The following is a 19,578-nucleotide window of genomic DNA, read 5'->3' as shown; positions in this document are numbered from 1 at the left end:
AAGGTCGCTTCTTGAATGGAGCAGCATTGCCACTGAGAATGAAGGCTCCCACCAGAGTCACCAGAAAGAAAACTGTCACTTTCTCTAAACAAGACTCTGAGACTTTTGGAATATCAGATGTTCTTCAGAGCTATTTACTGTGTGTGTTTCTTGTGCTCATCTTAGATCATGATTAGCTCAAGGTCAAGAACAGAAGTAGGTTTGTTTAAATTGTATGATGTTCATCAATTAAACAATGCAAGTGTGTGTGTGTGTGTGTGTGTGTGTGTGTGTGCTCACACATGTGATGGTTTATCAAAATAGTACAATAAAAAGAACTTCAACTTTTTTCTATTATGGTTTTAGTGTTTCTGATTTAGAATATGTAGAAATAAGTGGTAGATACTTAATTAAAAACAATTAAGGCTAACAGAAGAAAGTCATTAAAAAAGCTTGTGAAAAGTAGATCCAGATCTTAGCTCATGGAAATTAATTACAACTGAGTTATTTTGTCTCATTAAACATCTTTCTTTTACATTAGTGATGTATTTTGGTTTAAATTTTCTGTTTAGCTTTCCGTTTGCTGTGCTTTTCCGTGCTCCCTTGTCTCTGCTGTCTGTCCCTCTTGCTGTGTGCTTCTGGCTACCACATCTCCACCCACGAACACGATCGTTGGACAGCCTCTCACTGCTCTCAGTGGTTATGTAGACTGCAGCATTCTTCCCTGTTAGAGGCTCGTGTGGAGAAGCGCTTGCCACTTTCTGGATAACGGAGAATACAGTACTCCTACATTTTAAGTTCATTCTCTCCCTCCCTCCCTCCCTCCCTTTCTCTTTTTCTCCCTTGATCCCTTTCCCTCCCAACCTCTCTGTCTCTCTTTCTCCCTTTCCCTCTCAATCTCTCCATCTCTTACCTTTTTCTGCCTCTCCTTTTCCCTCTCAATCTCTTTCTGTTTTTCTCCCTTTCCCTCTCAGTCCCTCTCTCTGTCTCTGTCTCTTTCCCTCTCCATCTCACCCCTCCCTCTCCCTCTCCCTCTCCCTCTCCCTCTCTCTCTTCCTCTTAATCCCTCTGTCGCGCCCCCTTTCTTCTCGATGGTATGAGGAATGAACTCATGTCCTTCATCCTGACCTACATCTCCAGCCCTTTTTAAATCTCCCCCCACCTCCAAGGTCTCACTGAGTCACTAAGTTGCCCAGACTGTGCTTGAACTTGTATTCCTTTTGCCTCAGCCTTCCAGAGATCTGAGATTATAGTCATGCCCCCTGCCCCCGACCCATGCAGCTTGAATTCCATATATTTTTGAACCTTACAAAATATTATTTTATACATATATATCTATTTAAATTTACTCACCTATTTACCCTTTCATTGCTTTTTTTTTCTTACTGCCTCTCCACGTTTCACAGATACTCTTGCCTCTTGCCTGAACAGCACCTTTATTTCCTTTAGAGCAGGTTCACTGAGGATAAATTTGGTTTTAATTCTGAAAATACCTTTATTTCACTCTCCGTTTTATAAGAATACTTTGTAATTTGTAATTGGAAGCACACCTTTTTTTTGGTACTGGGGGTCAAACTCAGGACCTTGTACTGCAAGGCAGGCAGCCATACCACTGAGTAAAATCCCCAGTGGAAGTGCACCTTTTTAGTTCTTAGAAATTTCAGAATAATTAGAGTAATATCTTCAGGATTTAAGATGAAATGTCTCATGTTTTGAGTCATGAACAGAAGCCTTTTTTATGACTAAATGGTTTCTTGTTGGTCTGATGCTAATCACACGCGAGATGCTCCCACTTGCTTTTTGCCTTGTGTCTGTTGATTTTCAGGTCGGTCTGGGACAGCTGCATCTACATGGAGGACGAGGAGTAGAACAGAATCACCAGGTAACTGCCGCATCCCTGGGCTTTGCCCCTCACACTGGGCCGAGAAACCATGCTCCACATGGATTTTCGCTGAACAGTGCCAGTGTGCTTATGTCCTGTAAGGACTCATCGCAGATGAGCCTTCAGGATCTACTTACCCCTTCGGGAAGCTAATGAGGGAAATCATGAACAAACCTCAGAGTGGTGGGATGTATTCATGCCGAACCTAATTCTCTATGCTGCCCGAAAATTACACATATGGGTCTTGGTTTCCTGTAACTGTGATAGAAGTAGGTCTTAAGGCACCTTTTAGAAAATGTTCTGTGGAATTGGGGAAAAAGTAGTTTATTTGTGAAAAATTAGGAGTACATAACTATAATCTATTTACCAAGTTTTGTCTTTTTCTGTCTTAAATATGACTCGTTCTTCTCTTCTTTCCGTCATTGCATCTAGCTCTTGTGTGAATCATCTGCCACAGCTTTCTAACCTAAGTCTCTGTAAACTGCACATCTGATCCTGTGGTTCCCCTGATTAAAACACTTGAGTGCTGTGATTTCCAGTAGTTTAAAATCAAAAGTCTTCAACCCCCAAGGCTTTGTGCCAATCTCTGTTTTTTGTAGCTCTCTGAGTCACAGACCCACAGACCTTTTCGAAAATATCTGAGCCTATCAGGGTCCCCTCTGTCTCAGAACTTCCGAGTCACTGGTTCCTCTGGAATGACTACCATTCCGCTTGCTGTCTTCATATGGCTAATTCCTGCCCATCCTTCAGAACTCAGCGCCAACATGTCATACATCTCCCCTGAAGCCCAGCCTCACAGAAATAGGTCATGTACCACAAAGAATTTCTGAAAATTTCTACCCCTTGTGGCCCTTGTCCACTATAAATCACTTATGTAATGAAGTGTCCCCTGCTAGAACCAAAAGTCCAAAAGAGCATGAACCATTGTCCACTTTATTGCTAGCCCCCAACAGGGCCTAGCATGTAGTAAGTTCTCAATAAATGTTTATCAAACTACTAAAACTTCTACCCTGCCATTTCAGTTTACTAATTAAGGGGTTTTTTTTATACCTGTATTCCTTTTAACCTTAAGAATAAAATGCTAACAAAATATATTTCTCACTAAAACTTTACCAAATAGCTATTGGTTTGCTTTTATTCATACAGCTTTTGGCAACTTTCATTGTCTTTAGGTCATTGTGTACATTTCTTATGCCATTGAAGCATCAGATAAGCTAGTTAATAAAAGCATCAGGCAAATGAGTTTGGTGCCTATTTCATAACAAGTTTGAGAATATTCTTGTATCTTATGGTACCTGTGAATTATCACAAAAATTAGTAACTAGTTCATAACTGCATTAGTTTAATAAATATTTCAGTACCTACTGTGTGTCACTCACTGCTAGGTTTTCAGAATACAATATTGGACAAAACAGCTTTGATCTGTGCCTTCATAGAGCTTCAAGTTCAATCGGGTCATTAGACATTTAAGTGACCTCACCAACAAATGAAGAAGTAAAGGATACAATAATTGGCTAATAGGTGAAAGGAACCATTTGTCAGGGAAGCCATTTCTAAGGAGATGTACGTGAGATTTCATTTGAGAACAGAAGTAGTGTCATCCCAGACCCAGAAAAGGGCTGCTATACCCAAAGTGCAGAAAGCTTTATACATGGTGCAGTGCTGAGATAAGCAGTCCTTAATCACACCGGTATATCCCTCAAGCTCAAAGAGGCTACAAGGGCCAACACTGTCTAATTTCAAAACATTGGCTTTGGCTGCTGAATAGAGAATGAGTTAGAAGAGGAGAATACAATGGACCCTTGACTTACGAATTCCATCGGTTCCTGAGGGTTGGTTGTTAACTCAAGTTGGTGGTAAGTCAATACAGCTGAGATCTTGATGTTTACCTGGATACACGCTACAGATTACAAGAGGCTGATGAATCTTCCATTAACCTGATTAACCCAAGTTGTTCATATGTCAGGCTGCTCATAACTTGAGAGTCCACTGTAGTTCAGAAGGTCATGTGAGAGAAAATGTAGCTTGAACTAGAACCGTGATAATGGAGGATCCTGGATAGATTCTATTTGGTGGTCACCCAGACCGTGATGCATTGGCTATGAGTGCAGAGGCAGGTACCTCGAGCAACCAGTAGGTGGCATTATTGCCTAGCTAAACAGATGATGGAGGAGAAGCAACTTGAGGTTAAAGACAGATTTCAGAGATCTGGCCAAGCTTCGGATGTTCAGAGGTAGTTTAGGGCAAGGCAAATGTAATAAAATTTAGAGATTGCCATCATCTTGATAGAATGTGAAGCCATGGGAGTGGAAATAAGATTGCTTAGAGGATGTAAAGTGACGAGTCACAAACTGAGCCCTGGAATATGTAGAATTCAGCCAATAGATAAGAATCAGCAAAGGAGGCTTAGATGATGCAAGTAAAGGAAGAAACTGGGAGAGTGATGTCTTGTATGCCAAGCAGAGTGTTTCAAGAAAGAGAGCGTGATGGACTTTGCCAAGTGCTATATAGAGGTGAAGGAAGATGAAACTAATTTTACTGGCAGTATCAAAGTCAGGGTTTCTTGATCAGCTTTCGTCCTGAAGCATTGTGGATGGAAATCAATTAAGACTGATTGTAGGGCACATTAAAGTGCCTATGAACAATTCATTTGAGAAAATTGTCCGTGAAGAAAAGTAGTTAATACAGTCATCATTGGAGAAAAATTGGGAGTCTAAAGGAAAGATGGATTTTGTGTGTTTTAGTTCTGCTTTTTAATAACAGATTGATTACTAGAATCCAGTTAAGTGGGAAAGGACCAAAATGAAGGGGAGGTTAAGCCAGCAAGGTGAAGAAGTAATTGATGGTACGAGGTCTTTAACAAAGGTGGGCAGTACAGTTGAGGGTAATGATAGTGAATTCTGCTGATGCCAGTTTGTTCAATTATGTGATTTTTAAGTAGAATCCAAAATCTGTTTCTGAACAATAGAAAAGTAAATTGTATTTCTTTAGAGAACAGTGAAAATATGGCCCATGACTTATAAAGACCTTAGTTAATGTGTTTTTCCCCCTTCTTCAGGTTACCAATAGTAAGGTAGTGAGACAAAATTAAGTTGCTGTTAATGTCTTAAGCAGCCTGAATCTTGCTCACATTGCATGTAAATAACACAAGTCTTCTTGGCTTAAGTTTAGGGAATGCAAGAAATTTCTTTGTGGCTGTTAACTATGAGATGACTTAAAAAAAACATGGTTCCTTGATATAGCTAGCTAGTGGGTAAGACAAAGCTTCTAGATGTACAGATTTCTATTTTTAAGTATTGATTACTGGATATTGATTGTTTATAAATTGTTTACACATAATGTAACAAGGTTTCTTTAGTGTTCCTGGAGTAATTACTTCGGCTAAAACATATTCTTTTTAAAACTAATGATTTTCATAAATTATTTTCTCACAGAGAGCATTTGACTACTTCAATTTAGCAGCTAATGCTGGCAATTCACATGCGATGGCTTTCTTAGGAAAGGTACTGTATATCCTGTGAATGTATTATGCAATAATAAAATGTTTACATAATAACCACATATTAAATTCAGGAGCTACAGTGTACCAAAAATAAATGGGAAATAAAATTTCCAGTACAAAGTTGTATCTTCTTGAGGTAAGTGCTATTCTAAGACGTTTTATTAGGCAGTTTAAAAATACAATATTTGGCCATCAGTATGTTAATCCTCTGTTGAAGTTATCAGTATCTGAGCTCTGCTTTGTGATATTTTATGCAGTAATGAAGAATTTACACTTTATACTATACAGCTTTTTGCTAAGATTGTCACAGTCGCATGTTTCCTTTCATGCTGAATGGAGACAGAGTTCACTGAAATTTATCTGCAGAACTTTTAATTGTTTAAATATGACAGTTTAGATATCTACCTCTCCATGCAATTCTTTTGGAAACATGTACATCTGAAGACTTACTGAATAGATTCCATAGAAGAATCTCAAAACTTTTTCATTATTTTGAAAGCTAATGCAGTATAATGGTCATTTTCATGTACAGCCAAACCCTAACGTAAGGAAGTTCAGGTGGACTGTACCTCAGAGGAGAGTCTCATCAATATTTGCCACGTGGTCACAGCTAGTTAATTGAGGCCTGATAACTATATTTAAACATGTCAGTATAGCATGGAAATTGGTGTTCCCCCATCTGTTTCTGTTAAGTATTTTAAAACTTTTTTGTGTGTGTCCTTGCTCTGAATTACTAATGAACCTTACCTCAACCAAACTTTGTTATTTCTTTACATGTACATTGAAAATTAATGACACTGGCCATTCTGTTTTCCTTTCTCTTGGTCCCTTGTCATATTCCATACCTGATACTCTGATTGTTTACTATTTTAAACCTTTTTTTAAAAAGCCTTTAAGTATTTTTTTGTCCTGAACTTAAGATCTACCATTTCATTTTCCTTACCCTGGGAGAAGCAGAGGTAGGGCAGGGAAGGTGAATTCTGCTGATGGCCTCCTTGTCCTCCTCTAGCCGTCTGCCTGAGCCCAAGGAAATCATTAGCCCTTTGGCTGCCCTGGAATAGACTGAGACAGATGTGCAGGTCATCTTTTGAGATGAGTCTATAAGCTGCCTTTATACATCCATATTTATTCATGAAGTGTAAATTTGATGTGGCATGAAATATATTTTTGCTTTTAATTCTAAAGTACTCTGTGGGGGGTGCTAAACTTTGGGAAGATTCCATGAGATTTAATAAAAATCAAAATGAGTTGACATTTTTAAAAATGTAATTGGAGGGAGAGTTACTGCACTGACCGAAACTGGGTTCTGTTTTCTAGATGTATTCAGAAGGAAGTGATATTGTGCCTCAGAGTAATGAGACAGCTCTACACTACTTTAAAAAAGCTGCTGATATGGTGAGGTTTCATGACTCGATATATTGCTAATATTTAATAAATGAATGTATGACATTGAAAGATGAATCATAACCAAGTCATGCCATAAGTAAAGGTGTGTATGTAAATATGATTCATGTGAAAATACTGACTGGACAGTCTTCCCAATAAGCAGGAAAAATTCTTTTAGAAACTAGATTGTTGATTATTAACTCTCTGTTTAAATTTCTTAGAGAAGCTTCCTAATCAAGTAAAAATTGATTTTAGCAGTGGAATGGAGAATTAAATAACCTCCCGTATTTGAATGGCAACTTGAAGTTTAAAAGCTTACATGATTAGGTGTTTTTTTTATATATAATCTTAATACATAGTTTGAGCTTTCTTTGGCTCAGAGAAAACTGCATGCATGTAGTGACGCTGTGCCCTCCACTGTGTTCCTTACCGACCACGTGTCCCCATACTCCAGCTGTCACCTGAGTATCCTTGCTCCATGACATTTTACTAATCTGAAGTATATCTTTGCCACCTGATAGTGGCATTGCTGTCATTACATGACTGTTGACTCTACCCCCCAGGGTTAGAAGGAAGATGTCACAAAGTAGAGTCAACGGTCATGTGACATCATTTAATCTTTATGAAATGTTATTTGTGTTTTACATAATAAATTCATGTAAAATTTAATTCTTTTTTTTTTCAAAAATACATTTTTATTTATTTATTTATTTTTACTGGGGATCGAACTCAGGACTTTACACTTATGAGCCAGGTAGAAAAATCCCTGAGCTAAATCCCCATCCAAAAATACTATTTTGATAACTGGAAAACATAAGATTACCATAAATTATTAACCAAGTCCTTGTTTTCAAATATTTAAGTGGTCTAATTTTTATCAATTTGAATGATGTTATGAACAACTGTGTGTATAAATGATTTCAGCTCTTAATATTTCCTTAGAATATATTCTTACAATTGGAATGCTTGTTTTTAATATGAATATCCTTTGTAAAATCTTGGTACATATTTTTAATTGGTTCTTCAGAAACTTTCTCAATTATAAAATTTAATTCTAAATGAATTACTGCTTACTCTTTATAACCAGATTACTGACAGCCCCACCAGATGTCTGAAAGTTAGTACTATGTTTCGCCTGATAGGAAGGGAAAAGTTTTGAATTGAAAACTATTAAGACATGTTTTGAATGTGTTTGTGAATGATTGCTTTTGTAGGCATTTATTTTTGCCCACATTTCAGTGAATTCTTTTCACTGTTTTCTAATTTCTCTGGATTTCAGGGCAACCCAGTTGGACAGAGTGGGCTTGGAATGGCCTACCTCTACGGGAGAGGAGTTCAAGTTGTAAGTGTTCGGCTTAGCGCTCTCACTCGAATACCAGTTAGCTAACGAGGTCCAGGTCGGGAGGTGTTCCTCCGCTAGCGTCCAGTCAGCCCAGGGCGCTCGTTCCATGGTGACTAAAGCTGAGTGTTTTCCCTTGTCTGTGAGTCTGGCTCACTGCCATCTCGCACCCTGAACCCCTTTCTTGCTGTCTTCAGAAGATTGCTCCAACTCTGGCACCTTCTGACTTGGGTGGAGCTGTTCACTTTGTCTTTGCTCTTTGTCCTCCTCTCTCTTCCCATTTCTCTAAGACATAAATACCTTCCTTGCCTACTGTTTAAGTCAGTCTTACAAAATGCTTAAGTCTCCCATTTAGGAGGGAGAAGCTTTCCATTGTGCCCTTTGCCCCTTGTAGCTACCACCTCTCTCCCCTCCAGCCCTCAAATACAAAGCCAATTTCTCCAAATAATGAACTTTGTTAAGCCACTATCATTCACCCTGTAGTTCTTAGTAGTTCTTCTTAAGCTACTGTCCTCTCTGTCCTCCTGCTCACTGGTAACCTCCTAAATCCCAGTCCAGTTGACATACTTTGGTCCTACTTCACTTGAGCTTTCTCTTCCATGGGGCTCTGTGGCTGCAGGCTCTTGGTTTTCATCAGCCATAGTTTCTCATACTTCTGTGCTGTCTTTTCATGTTGGGTGTCCCTACATTTGTGATGTGTTGGGCCTGAAAGTAAGATCTAGATATAAGAGTGTGACCTATGGCTACTCCCAAACACAAAACACAGTGATGGGGCCTCACTGTGACTCCTCCCAGTCATTTTAGGTTACTGAAGTTCAGAACTTTTCTCTGGATAACCTTTGCAATCTAGTAGTCACAGAGTGTCTAGTAAGATACACTGAGAAGGGACAATTAAGAAGAGAAAAGTTTTCCGTATTCAATATAAGGAAAACTATGGTTTAAAAGGTTTAGTTGGTTAATAGAAAAGAGTGACAATGTTTTAACTTCTGGTCTAATATTCTAGCTTTTATGCTGAAAGCAATCACAAATTGTTTTACGAAACTTTTATTTGTTTTTCTTCAGTCTTAAATTTATTGCACTACAACTTGAAATATTAATATCTGTGTAAAAAAGTCCTTTTAATAACCCTTGAAAATAGTTTATTTTGTTCTTTTCACTATATGAATCTCTTAACTTCTGAGTGTTTCAGCCCTTTAAGCCTTTTCATCATTTGATGTCTTTTTCTTTAGAATTATGATCTGGCACTGAAGTATTTCCAGAAAGCTGCTGAACAAGGCTGGGTAGATGGACAACTACAGCTTGGTTCTATGTACTATAGTGAGTAACATTGGAATTAACCCATTTGTGCCAAAGGTCGCATGTTTTGCATGAAATTTGTACGTTTCCTAGAAAAGCTGAAGGAACAAGAGTTTGAGGAGAAAAAGTTTTATTATGTTCCATTGTTAAGTGCCATTCCAAAAAATGAAACACCACACATAAAAGGATTAACAGTGAAGACCCCAAGATCTAAACTAACGTATTTTCCACTAGGTGGCTCAATGATATGGAAAAGGGGGCTGTCCAATTCTGGCTTTAATGTTCTTCAACTCAGTTATGTGTGCTTCTTGCTGTTCGCTGTAAATTACTTTATTCAGTATTAATATAGTAATCTTTTTAAAATCGGGTTCATTTGTTTACTGTGAATTCTGACTTTCCTAACAACTTTATTCCTCATAAGGAAGTCTACTCTGATGCTTACACAAATCTTAATTTAAGGCCCTTACAGACCTTTTATGTGACTTTGTTTTCCCTTACAGATGGCATTGGAGTCAAGAGAGATTACAAACAGGCCTTGAAGTACTTTAATTTAGCTTCACAAGGAGGCCATATCTTAGCTTTCTATAACCTGGCACAGATGCATGCCAGCGGCACAGGTGTGATGCGATCCTGCCACACTGCGGTGGAGGTGAGGTCTTCTGCCCATCCATGCAGGGAGTGGGTTTTCCCAACAGGAGGCCCACCCTTTCATTCTGGCTTTCTTTGCATGATTTCTTCTCTTATAGAAAAAGACAGCTTTCTTACCATCAATGTACTAAGGGAAGACCCTGGAGGTCTGCATAACTGTTGTACTTACTTAATTGGACCCTCTGTGCATAAGAGCAGATAGTGGTGTGTGCTGTATCTTGGACAGTGTCTGACATTTATATATGAAATCAGCATCAAAGAGAAAGATGTGATGAATAAATGTTCTAAAGGAGAATACTAATATCTCCTAATTGGAAATTTTCCTCTTTTGCTCCCTCAGACCTGACAAATTAGAGTGACATTGATAAATGGTTAGCAAAGTTTCTAAATCTATGTGCTTTAGCATTTTCACTTGTAAAATAGGGCTGTTACTAGGACCTCCTAGGAGGGCCCCTCATGAACCTCTTGGGAAGTTTTAGTGTGTTAATATCCATAATATATATCAATCAGTAGGATAGTACCTGGCTAGAGTAAATGGTATATAATTGTTTGCTATTTCTGTATAAACATGTTAACTTCTAAAGAGTAAATAAAAACAAGCTTGTAGAGATTCAAAGAGCAAGCTTAACAGTCACTTGTAGCCCAAGGTTCAAAAGTTAGTTTTTGTTATATTTTACTTTTTCCCCCTCTTTTCATAGTTGTTTAAGAATGTGTGTGAACGAGGCCGCTGGTCCGAGAGGCTGATGACCGCCTATAACAGCTATAAGGATGGCGACTACAATGCTGCGGTGATCCAGTACCTCCTGCTGGCTGAACAAGGGTACGAAGTGGCGCAAAGCAATGCAGCCTTCATTCTTGATCAGAGTAAGGTTCACTTTAGTTCTCTTTATGTTTAATACATTCATTAACCATTTATCAAAATACAGTGGTTATACAATACCATTTTTCCAATATTGGATACCTAGAGGTGTAATTAGTAATTAGTCTCATTATTGGTACAATGGACAAAACGTGTTTCAGTAAGTAGCAAGCACCACTCCAAATCCAGTGACTTCTTTGAGCTCAGTCTTTTATTCCAATACTTGTTTGATCTCAGTACTTGCTTAATACTTTTTATGTGCCACAAATCCACCCTAGTTTGCAAATGAAGCCAATATTCTAATACATTTCCTTGAATGCCTGATTTGTACTTTCTTTTCCTGTAGGAGAAGCAACCATTGTTGGTGAGAATGAAACTTATCCCAGAGCTTTGCTACATTGGAACAGGGCCGCTTCACAAGGTGAGTGGTTAGTGCTAGGATAATAGTTTGACCCAGGGACCTCTTGATTTTTATCTCCCATAAACACTGTCATGTCATTCATCACTTTAAAATTGAGCAGAGATACTGTTGCTTAACTTGATTACATCGTGATCAGCATTTTTCTTAAAATGATTACTCTAGCACCAGGGTTTCTAAGTTGAATTTCTGTTTGTCTTTGTACTGGATATTTGCATCTTACTGTGGTTCATTCTTTGGTGTAGTTGAGGCCAATTTATAATATAAAATGAAACAGAATATCAGCTTAAAAGTCAAAAGGACTCTATCTTAGTTACTTTCTCATTGCTAGAACAAAATACCCAACATCACCCACAAGTTAAAGGAAAAAAGATTTACTTTAGTTTACAGCTTGTAGAGATTTTAGTCCATAGTCGTCTGGCTTCAAGGCAGGGCAGCATGGCAGAGGGGAATCATGGAGGAGAAACAGTCCAAGGCATGGTAAGCAGGAAGCAACAGCATTCCTTTTGCTTTCCCTTTTCCCTCCATCTGCAAGCCTTTTGGTTGATGCCACCCATCCTGAGGGTGGGTCTTCTGCCTTCAGTAAGTCTATCATACCCACCCAGAACTGTGCTAAACCAATCAGTGGAGTAATGTAGTATCACTCACCCATGACCCACTATCACACACCCATGGTCGAGCCACTCCTATAACCCCCACCTGTGAGTGCATGAGCTTTTCTGGAGACATCTAAATATAAGCCATAACTGACTCTAACCTTTCCCTTGTCTTTTCCTTTGAATATATCTTTCTCACACATACTCTACTCACCAATGTCTGCCTATCCTTTCTTCAAGACTAAGCAATGGTCAAACTGAACTGTTTTTTAAGATGTGAACAATGTAATAAAATAGATCATGGTCATTTAAGAGAAATGTTTAGTAAAATAGAGAATACTACCACTTTGTTTTATTTTTCCCTAACTCTTACAATACATTCTGCAAAAGAGGGGTATATTCCTTGTTTAAATTTTCACTGACCCTATGGCTTAGACAAGGTTTGTATTATCAGGTTTGTGTACTGCAAATTAAAAATCTTTGTTTTATTTAAGCATGTTAATGGAGATAATGAGTTTGGTCTGTTGTAAGCACTTTATTTATTGGCAGTTTTGCATTTAACTTTCCAAAGGCTATACTGTGGCTAGAATTAAGCTTGGAGACTACCATTTCTATGGATTTGGCACTGATGTAGATTACGAGACTGCATTCATTCATTATCGTCTTGCTTCTGAGCAACAGCACAGTGCACAAGCAATGTTTAATCTGGGATACATGCATGAGAAGGGACTGGGCATTAAACAGGTGAGTGTGGCTTCTTCCCAGCAGGTGTTCCAGTCATGAAATGGTGATGGGGAGATGCCTGCCTTTGTGCAGAAAGTAGACTTGCTTTGGAATTCCAACAGATGTTAGGCCACTAAGTTCCAAGGCTGAGTTCTGTTATTTCAGAAGACCGCCCAAGAATCTCGTCTCCCAGCAAACACAGGTCAAGCTAATACACTCTTTCTTGGCAAATTGCATTTTCTAAAACATTTAGTTGTTTTTATTTCAACATGTAAATTTTTATATTATAAAGTCACCTTCACATTCGTAATATTAATTATTACTATTAGGTACTTAAATGTTTTATCAAAACTCTAGGGCTATAGACTCAGTGCATTCAGTTTTGAGAATATCTCTGCTGTGTAACTAACTCCCCCATCCCATCCCTGCGCTACTATATTTTTTAAAAACTCAGAAACACCATACTACTGGTATTATTTGAAGGTGCCATTCTTTTTAATGTCATACCCCAGGAGTAGGTGAAAGTAAACATATGTGGGGAAAAAGTCCTTTTTAGCCCCTTCTCGAGTCTCATGGAATGGTTTCCTTTGAGTTTGGAATTCTTCCAACAATAGCCAGGGATGGAACAAGAGAGATTTTTCGGTGAAAATTGTCACAACTCCCACTATTCCTTTCATTCTAGCACATACCTAAATTCCCAACTCTTCACCCACAACCTAAATTAATAATGACTTCTTTACTCCTTTATAGAAACACGTCTAAGACAAGACAACCTGTAGCACGTTTTCAATTAATGAATACAGAAGCCTTCTCCAAAACCCATGTTTTAGGGTGTCTCTTTATGCAGTGAGCCCTGAGGTCTTTCCATGCCCAGGCACCTGATGCAGGGCTGGCAGGAGAGCCACGTGGCTTTCTCTGCAGGGGAAAGAGGCGCCGAGAACACACCCTGACCTCAGTCAGCACTGCCTACCCGGAAGAGAGCTTTTGTGGACCCTGAGGAGCTGCATCATCGAGGCCCCTAACACAGCAAGACAAGTGCCTCTCGGGAAATCTTGAGAGAACTAAGAATTTAAACTAAACCAAAGTGTCTTACACTGAGTAGGGTTTAAGTAGGAAAAAACAGCTTGAAACTTGGAGCTCATCTTCGGAAATCTCCAGGTTAACAATAGCCATGCCTGCATCCAGCACAGCAAACAGGATATTACATTGGAGGAAAGTGAGCCAAGTGTTCTAAGTTTTATGAAATTTATCAAAATTTTATAGTTAGATAATTGAAGAAATCAGAAAACTTGGGTTTTTTTTTTTCTTTAGATGAGGAAAATTCATTTTTCTTTAGGTGCAGGAGATTCATCTTAAAATGAAAACTTGAAAGATAAAACAAATTTTCCTAATATAAAAACTAAATATTCTTCTTACCTGCTTTGCCAAGGAATGAATTTTGGTCCTTTGCCTGTATTATAGGATATTCATCTTGCAAAACGCTTTTATGACATGGCAGCAGAAGCCAGCCCAGATGCACAGGTCCCAGTCTTCCTAGCACTCTGCAAACTGGGTGTTGTGTACTTCTTGCAGTACATAAGAGAAACAAATGTAAGTGGTCCATGGGTCTTTTTATTAAAATGCAAATAATGTCGCTCTCTCAGGCCTGGGAGTTTGTATCTTAATAGCGCTGGAACACAGGGAAGAATTCCCTGGGAGTGTCTGTTCTTGGCCCTGTTTGTGCTCACCTCAAGCACCCAAGTCCTCATCAGGTGAGGACTGAATGCAGACACACACAGGAGGATTTAGGCACTGCTGTGAAGTGCTGTTTCCTAGGGCTGAGGCACTTCACATTGGTACAGCTGTTTTCTGGCTTAGGGCACACTGAGGTGAGTGCATGGCAGTGGAAACAGAAGCTAACTAAGCACAGTAAACATTAAGTCAGGTAACTGCCTGTTGATTATTTGAACCAATACCTTCAAAAGAAAAACGGAAAAAGGAAGAGGAGCCTGAGAAACTGTGCTTCATATTCCTCTCCTAATAAAACATGAGTTATAATTGCAACCAGAATTTTCTTCCCTAAAGATAGCTTGAGTTGTTTAAATAAGCTAGTAGTCGAACCTGCATAAGGATGGGTTACCCTTTCTCTTCAAAACCACCAACTCTAATAAAACATAGGTGCACTTAGAATCTGCCAGTTTCACACAGTACCTAGAGTTCACCCTAAAATGTTTAGAGCCCTTGTTAAAAAAAAGACTTAACTTTAGTTCATTCAGGACCAGGAAGGGCTGATGTGTCGGCCTTTCATCAGTGCCTTTCAGGACAGGTTGGTACACTGCTGCAGCGTTAGCTCCAGATCAGGCTTTCCTTTTGAAAGCTGCACAAAATAAATGTAACCCATCTGCTCCAGCATCAGTGAAGAGAAAGCAACTGCTGACTTTGCCACCGACCCCAGGCCCCTGAGGTCCTCTAGATGTGGGGCTCCCAGGTGCCCATGCATGTGCAGTGCCCGCTGTTGTGATTGCTGGGCATCAGGAGCCATGGGTGCTGTACCCTCTGCCATTTGAAACAGCCTTTTTTCTCTCATTACCAAGCTCCTCATGTGGCAGCTCACTGACAGGTCTGTCTTGGACCCCTGTCTCCCAGCACTTTACTCACTGGCTCCCGTAGCCAGCCTGTCACACGCATGTTGTTGTTGTTGTTGTTGTTGTTGTTGTTGTTTCTAAACTAAAGCCTCAATATTCAGATCTAATTGCAGTGTCGGCACTTTGCGGTAAATAAGTGGGTCTTGGTTTGCAGTTTGGGCACTCGTCTCTAAAAGGTTCGCCATCTCTGGTCTGGGATTTGATGTTGCAGTATATACCATACTGACAGGTTATGTGTTTGCTGTTTTTAAGTACAGAAATATAAAAGGTAGTAGAATAATCCTGTGACCCAGATATTCCAACTTTAAAGAACGTGTGAGAGTGATAAGTATTAATGGTAAGAAAGTCGGAGAGTACCGAAAAGCACAAAACCCCCTGTCTCAGGTACCCTCTCAGGGAGCATGGTAGTTTACAACTTTGTTTCCAGAGAAACTTAGCACCTACACACAGGTAAATGTTTTGAAGACCTGTTTAAGTGTGATTTTACTTAAAGGAATACCTCACGTTTACTGTTGTGGAGGTAACAGAGAATGTCAGTCATTTCTCAAAAGTGACAGTAAAACAAAAATCTCGTAGATGATGAGCATGATGATGATGAATTTTAAGTTCACATTCACATTAACACAGTTTTAGTTAAAGTCTAAGAAAAAGGCACTATTCACCCAGGTACTTAACGTTCAATTCCTGCAGTTTTCAGTCGCACAGGAGAAGTAGCGACCTTCTCAGCCCGCATGCCATCACCACAAATAGATGCCAGGTGTCCCCAGACGCTAGCTTTCTCCCCTCGTTCCTTTCTTTCCCCAATGTTCCTTTCAAACATTTTCTGTGAGAAATGGTTGACAATTGGTACATTATGTCACCAGTGAAAAGAACCCTGTTAGACATTTTATGTAGCCAGCTGCTATAAAATAGTAGCTCAGTTCCTGAGACACTTCATTGTGCGCTTTCCGCTTCAAAACACACTGCAAAATATTCCAAACTGCAATTATTTTTTAAGTTCCATATTTGTGATGTAATTTTCACAGTCCCTTGCCTGACATTGAAGTAGTAACAGTTTTTATATTGTTTTCATTAAGATTCAAGATATGTTCACTCAACTTGACATGGACCAGCTTCTGGGTCCCGAGTGGGACCTTTACCTCATGACCATCATCGCGCTTCTCTTGGGGACGGTCATAGCCTACAGACAGAGGCAGCACCAGGACCTGCCTGTGCCCAGGCCTCCGGGGCCACGGCCAGCCCCTCCTCAGCAGGAGGGGCCGCCTGAGCAGCAGCCACCCCAGTAACTGCCACCAGGCTTAGCCCTGAACCTGTTTGCTGTGGACTTGTGTTTGACGTAAGACTCTGGATTGGTGGCCACCTCCTGAAGAGGCATGAGGAAGCATTGAATTCCTAAAGCTGCTTAGAATCTGATGCCTTCATTTTCAGGGATAAGTAACTCTTACCTAAGCTAAGCTGAATGTTTGTTTCAGTGCCATATGAAATAACAACTCTCAGTGGCTTTCTTTTTTTGGTCTGAAAACATATGAGACACTCAAAGTAATGTCTGCTGCTGTACCAGCTGTCTTTCTCTTGGGTCCTTTTGCTCATTTTCTCAGTGTGCTGAAGTTCTCATACCAAACATCTTTAAGGTCTGTGATCACCACTAAGAACTCATTGATGTAAAAAGGAAAACCCAGTTAGTTTCAAGTTTAACTGTAAACATGTTTAAAAGTCTGAAAGTAAAACAAAAAAAGGGTATCTTCAGAGTGTTTTGGAACTGCAATAACTGAGCAGCTTTTTTGCAAGTATATGCAGCATATCTTTTTATTTTAAAAGGGAAAGCTGGGAAATTTCTCTTTGGCAGTTGTCACACTTTGTGCCATACTGCTCTCCTTCAGAGTCTGAAAGGCTTTGTTGAAAGGGTTCTCTGGAAACTTCACTTCCTTATATTGGAAAACATGTAGGATTCTGTGAACAGACTTCTTTGCTAACATTAATCTGCCCTGCCTACTCAGTGTAATTTGCTGGTTTATTTTGAGTATACAGAGCCTTGATCCAGAAGCCAGAGGCTGGACTAAGTGGGAGAAGTTAAAAGCAATACTGAAAAACTCCAAATGACGTACCAGCACCATAGACACGCTTTCCCAAAAGTTGAAGCATTTGCTCCCAGGTTTTATTTTACTTTGCATTTCTTACTGCACAAAGAACCAATCACCTTCCTGAATTCTTCAGATGTGAAATACCATTTTTAGTATTTGGCACAAAGTAACTACCATTATGATACTAGAAGTCAGAGCACTGAAGATGGATTAAACTTGGTGACGGATGAAAAGCAAGGCCTGTTTATACTGTTCTGTCTATTCAGGTAGCTTTTTCTGTCTGACAGTTGCGTGTTACAGGAGAATGTCAGCTGCTTGCTTCTTAACCAAACTCATCGTGTGCCTCCTGTTGGTGGCATCAGGAAATTCAGGGCTGCTCCACCATAGAATTGCTGGTTAGACTGAAAACAACTGCCACAAAGATTGGCAGCTTCACAATGTCACTCAAATGAAAGAACTGAAACACAAGCTCAATTTGGATTCCTTTGTATCATCACATGGTGGGAGCTGATGTGAAACTCACCAGTAAATGAGCAGTCCATTGACACTTTCTGTAACCCTCATCTGCCAGAAAACTTGAAGAATTGTCATGCTGTGGATTTTGAAGTCAAGGTTGTTTTTAGAACTAGATTTAATCTACAATGAACATGAAGGCTTTAAATGTGAACTTGTGTGCTTTTTTGTGTTTAGAGTATTATGGGAAACCTGGTAAGCAAACTTTCCTCCCAGATATTTGCTTCCATGTTTAAAGAGGTGGTCACAGAGAGGACCATACATGTAAAACCATATCTGTGAGAGAGGAAATCTGCCCTCCACGGTGTGATGTTGCCTTGGCAGCCCTTGTAAATCTGAATACTTGTGTGGTCTCTGACGTTTAGAGATTGGACTGCAGGTGGCACAGTATGTCAGCATCTTCACAGATGCCTCTGCTCCACCCCTTCGGAATCAGTACCCAGGAGAACAGCCACGCTTCGTTTAGAAAGCACTGTTTTAATTGACTCAGCTCAGTGACACACACCTGCAGTTCTGGCCCCTTGGAACGGTGAGGCAAGAGGATCAATCGAGCCCAGCCACAAGTTTGAGATCAGTTTGAGGCAACACGCGAAGACATCCCCGCCAAAAGTGAAACTGCTTCTAAGCGATGACTGCGAAGTTCCATTTCCACCCCCACCATCCATCTCCTCCTTGCACAGCAATTCTAGATCGACCTTTACTTCCCTCCACTGGTACTCAGAGAAAACACTTCTTAAATTAGTGTGCACTACCGAAGGCTGGACGGGCAGGTGTGGTCTTATTCTTCGTGTACTAACAGGCCTCTGGTTCGTCTACCCCTGCCATGTTTGTTTGTTTTTAATTAATACTGCGAATATCCTTCCCTTGACTAGTTTCCACCTCCTGTTTTTCCCTGGGCCTTTTGCTTCCAAAAATTTAGATAGTAGGTTTAACTTAGCCCTTACGGCTCCTTTTAAAGACTGTCTCAGTACTTGGTTCCCTTTGTCTTCTGTGTTCATGGGACGTGGTACCTAAGCAAATAGGAGTTGTGTTTGGTTTTTCTCCTAAAAATAATGCACAATACTTACCTAATCAAATGGCATCCATTTGAATAAAATAACAATAACTACAGCTAGTTAATGTCAGTGACATTAAACTAACTCCAGGAGTTGGGAGTTCTAGCGTTAGGGTTTAGACTTGCCGGTAGGATGGCGTCATCTCATGCAGCCTCTCCCTCCTGACGCCTCTTCAGCCTCTCGGTTTCTGTCTCTGTGCTTTGCTTCTTTGGTCAGCCAGTAGTTTCAGAACCTTGAAATCATCCATTTTGCTTCTATCTTATTTTACCAAGGTGGCAGTGGTTAGGGATTTTTGGTTGTGTTTTCTTTTTGTGCTTGAAGTTTTTGTATCTGTTTTCGAGGTGAGGCTTGTCTTATTTTTGGTTAATAGTGGCACAGAAAAAATACAGGTTTTTTTTATCCACAGTTGACTATTTGGTATTTAAATCAGATTGTGAACTATTAATCTTGACTTCCGGAGGGCTCATTGCTCTTCTGCGTATAAGGGTAATTCCTGAGAGTGTGACCACCAAACTGTTTCATTTCTGTACCATTGGAAAAGCTTAGAAACTTCCGCCAGCAATCTGGTGATGATCTGATGATGGATTAAATTAAAAGCCTCCAGGAAATGCACACACACACACACACACATATAAAGCTTTTTGTGCTTTATTTTTCTTTTCTCTGCCTCATGTTTG

General features: G+C 39.7%; 1 protein-coding gene across 2 annotated transcripts in view; it reads left to right on the top strand.

Moving 5' to 3' along the window:
• The window catches only part of Sel1l (SEL1L adaptor subunit of ERAD E3 ubiquitin ligase), a 47,163-nt gene extending 27,593 nt beyond the window's left edge, over nt 1–19,570 (top strand). Inside the window, exons 11-21 of one of the 2 annotated variants that reach the window (XM_010616249.3) lie at nt 1,805–1,861; nt 5,296–5,364; nt 6,681–6,758; nt 8,029–8,091; nt 9,318–9,405; nt 9,885–10,033; nt 10,731–10,896; nt 11,238–11,312; nt 12,477–12,649; nt 14,090–14,218; nt 16,329–19,570. In XM_010616249.3, coding sequence (XP_010614551.1) covers nt 1,805–1,861; nt 5,296–5,364; nt 6,681–6,758; nt 8,029–8,091; nt 9,318–9,405; nt 9,885–10,033; nt 10,731–10,896; nt 11,238–11,312; nt 12,477–12,649; nt 14,090–14,218; nt 16,329–16,538 — 1,257 coding nt within the window. In that variant the 3' untranslated portion in view covers nt 16,539–19,570. Of the gene's footprint in view, nt 1–1,804; nt 1,862–5,295; nt 5,365–6,680; nt 6,759–8,028; nt 8,092–9,317; nt 9,406–9,884; nt 10,034–10,730; nt 10,897–11,237; nt 11,313–12,476; nt 12,650–13,378; nt 13,899–14,089; nt 14,219–16,328 lie in introns of those variants that run through there. The other variant, XM_010616250.3, reaches the window with a different exon arrangement.
• Nucleotides 19,571–19,578: the final 8 nt, after the last annotated feature.

The sequence above is a fragment of the Fukomys damarensis genome, unplaced genomic scaffold (genome assembly GCF_012274545.1).
Source record: "Fukomys damarensis isolate Sample0158 unplaced genomic scaffold, DMR_v1.0_HiC HiC_scaffold_21, whole genome shotgun sequence".
NCBI classification, from domain to species: Eukaryota; Metazoa; Chordata; class Mammalia; order Rodentia; family Bathyergidae; genus Fukomys; species Fukomys damarensis.
This window is presented reverse-complemented; position numbering and strand designations above follow the sequence as displayed.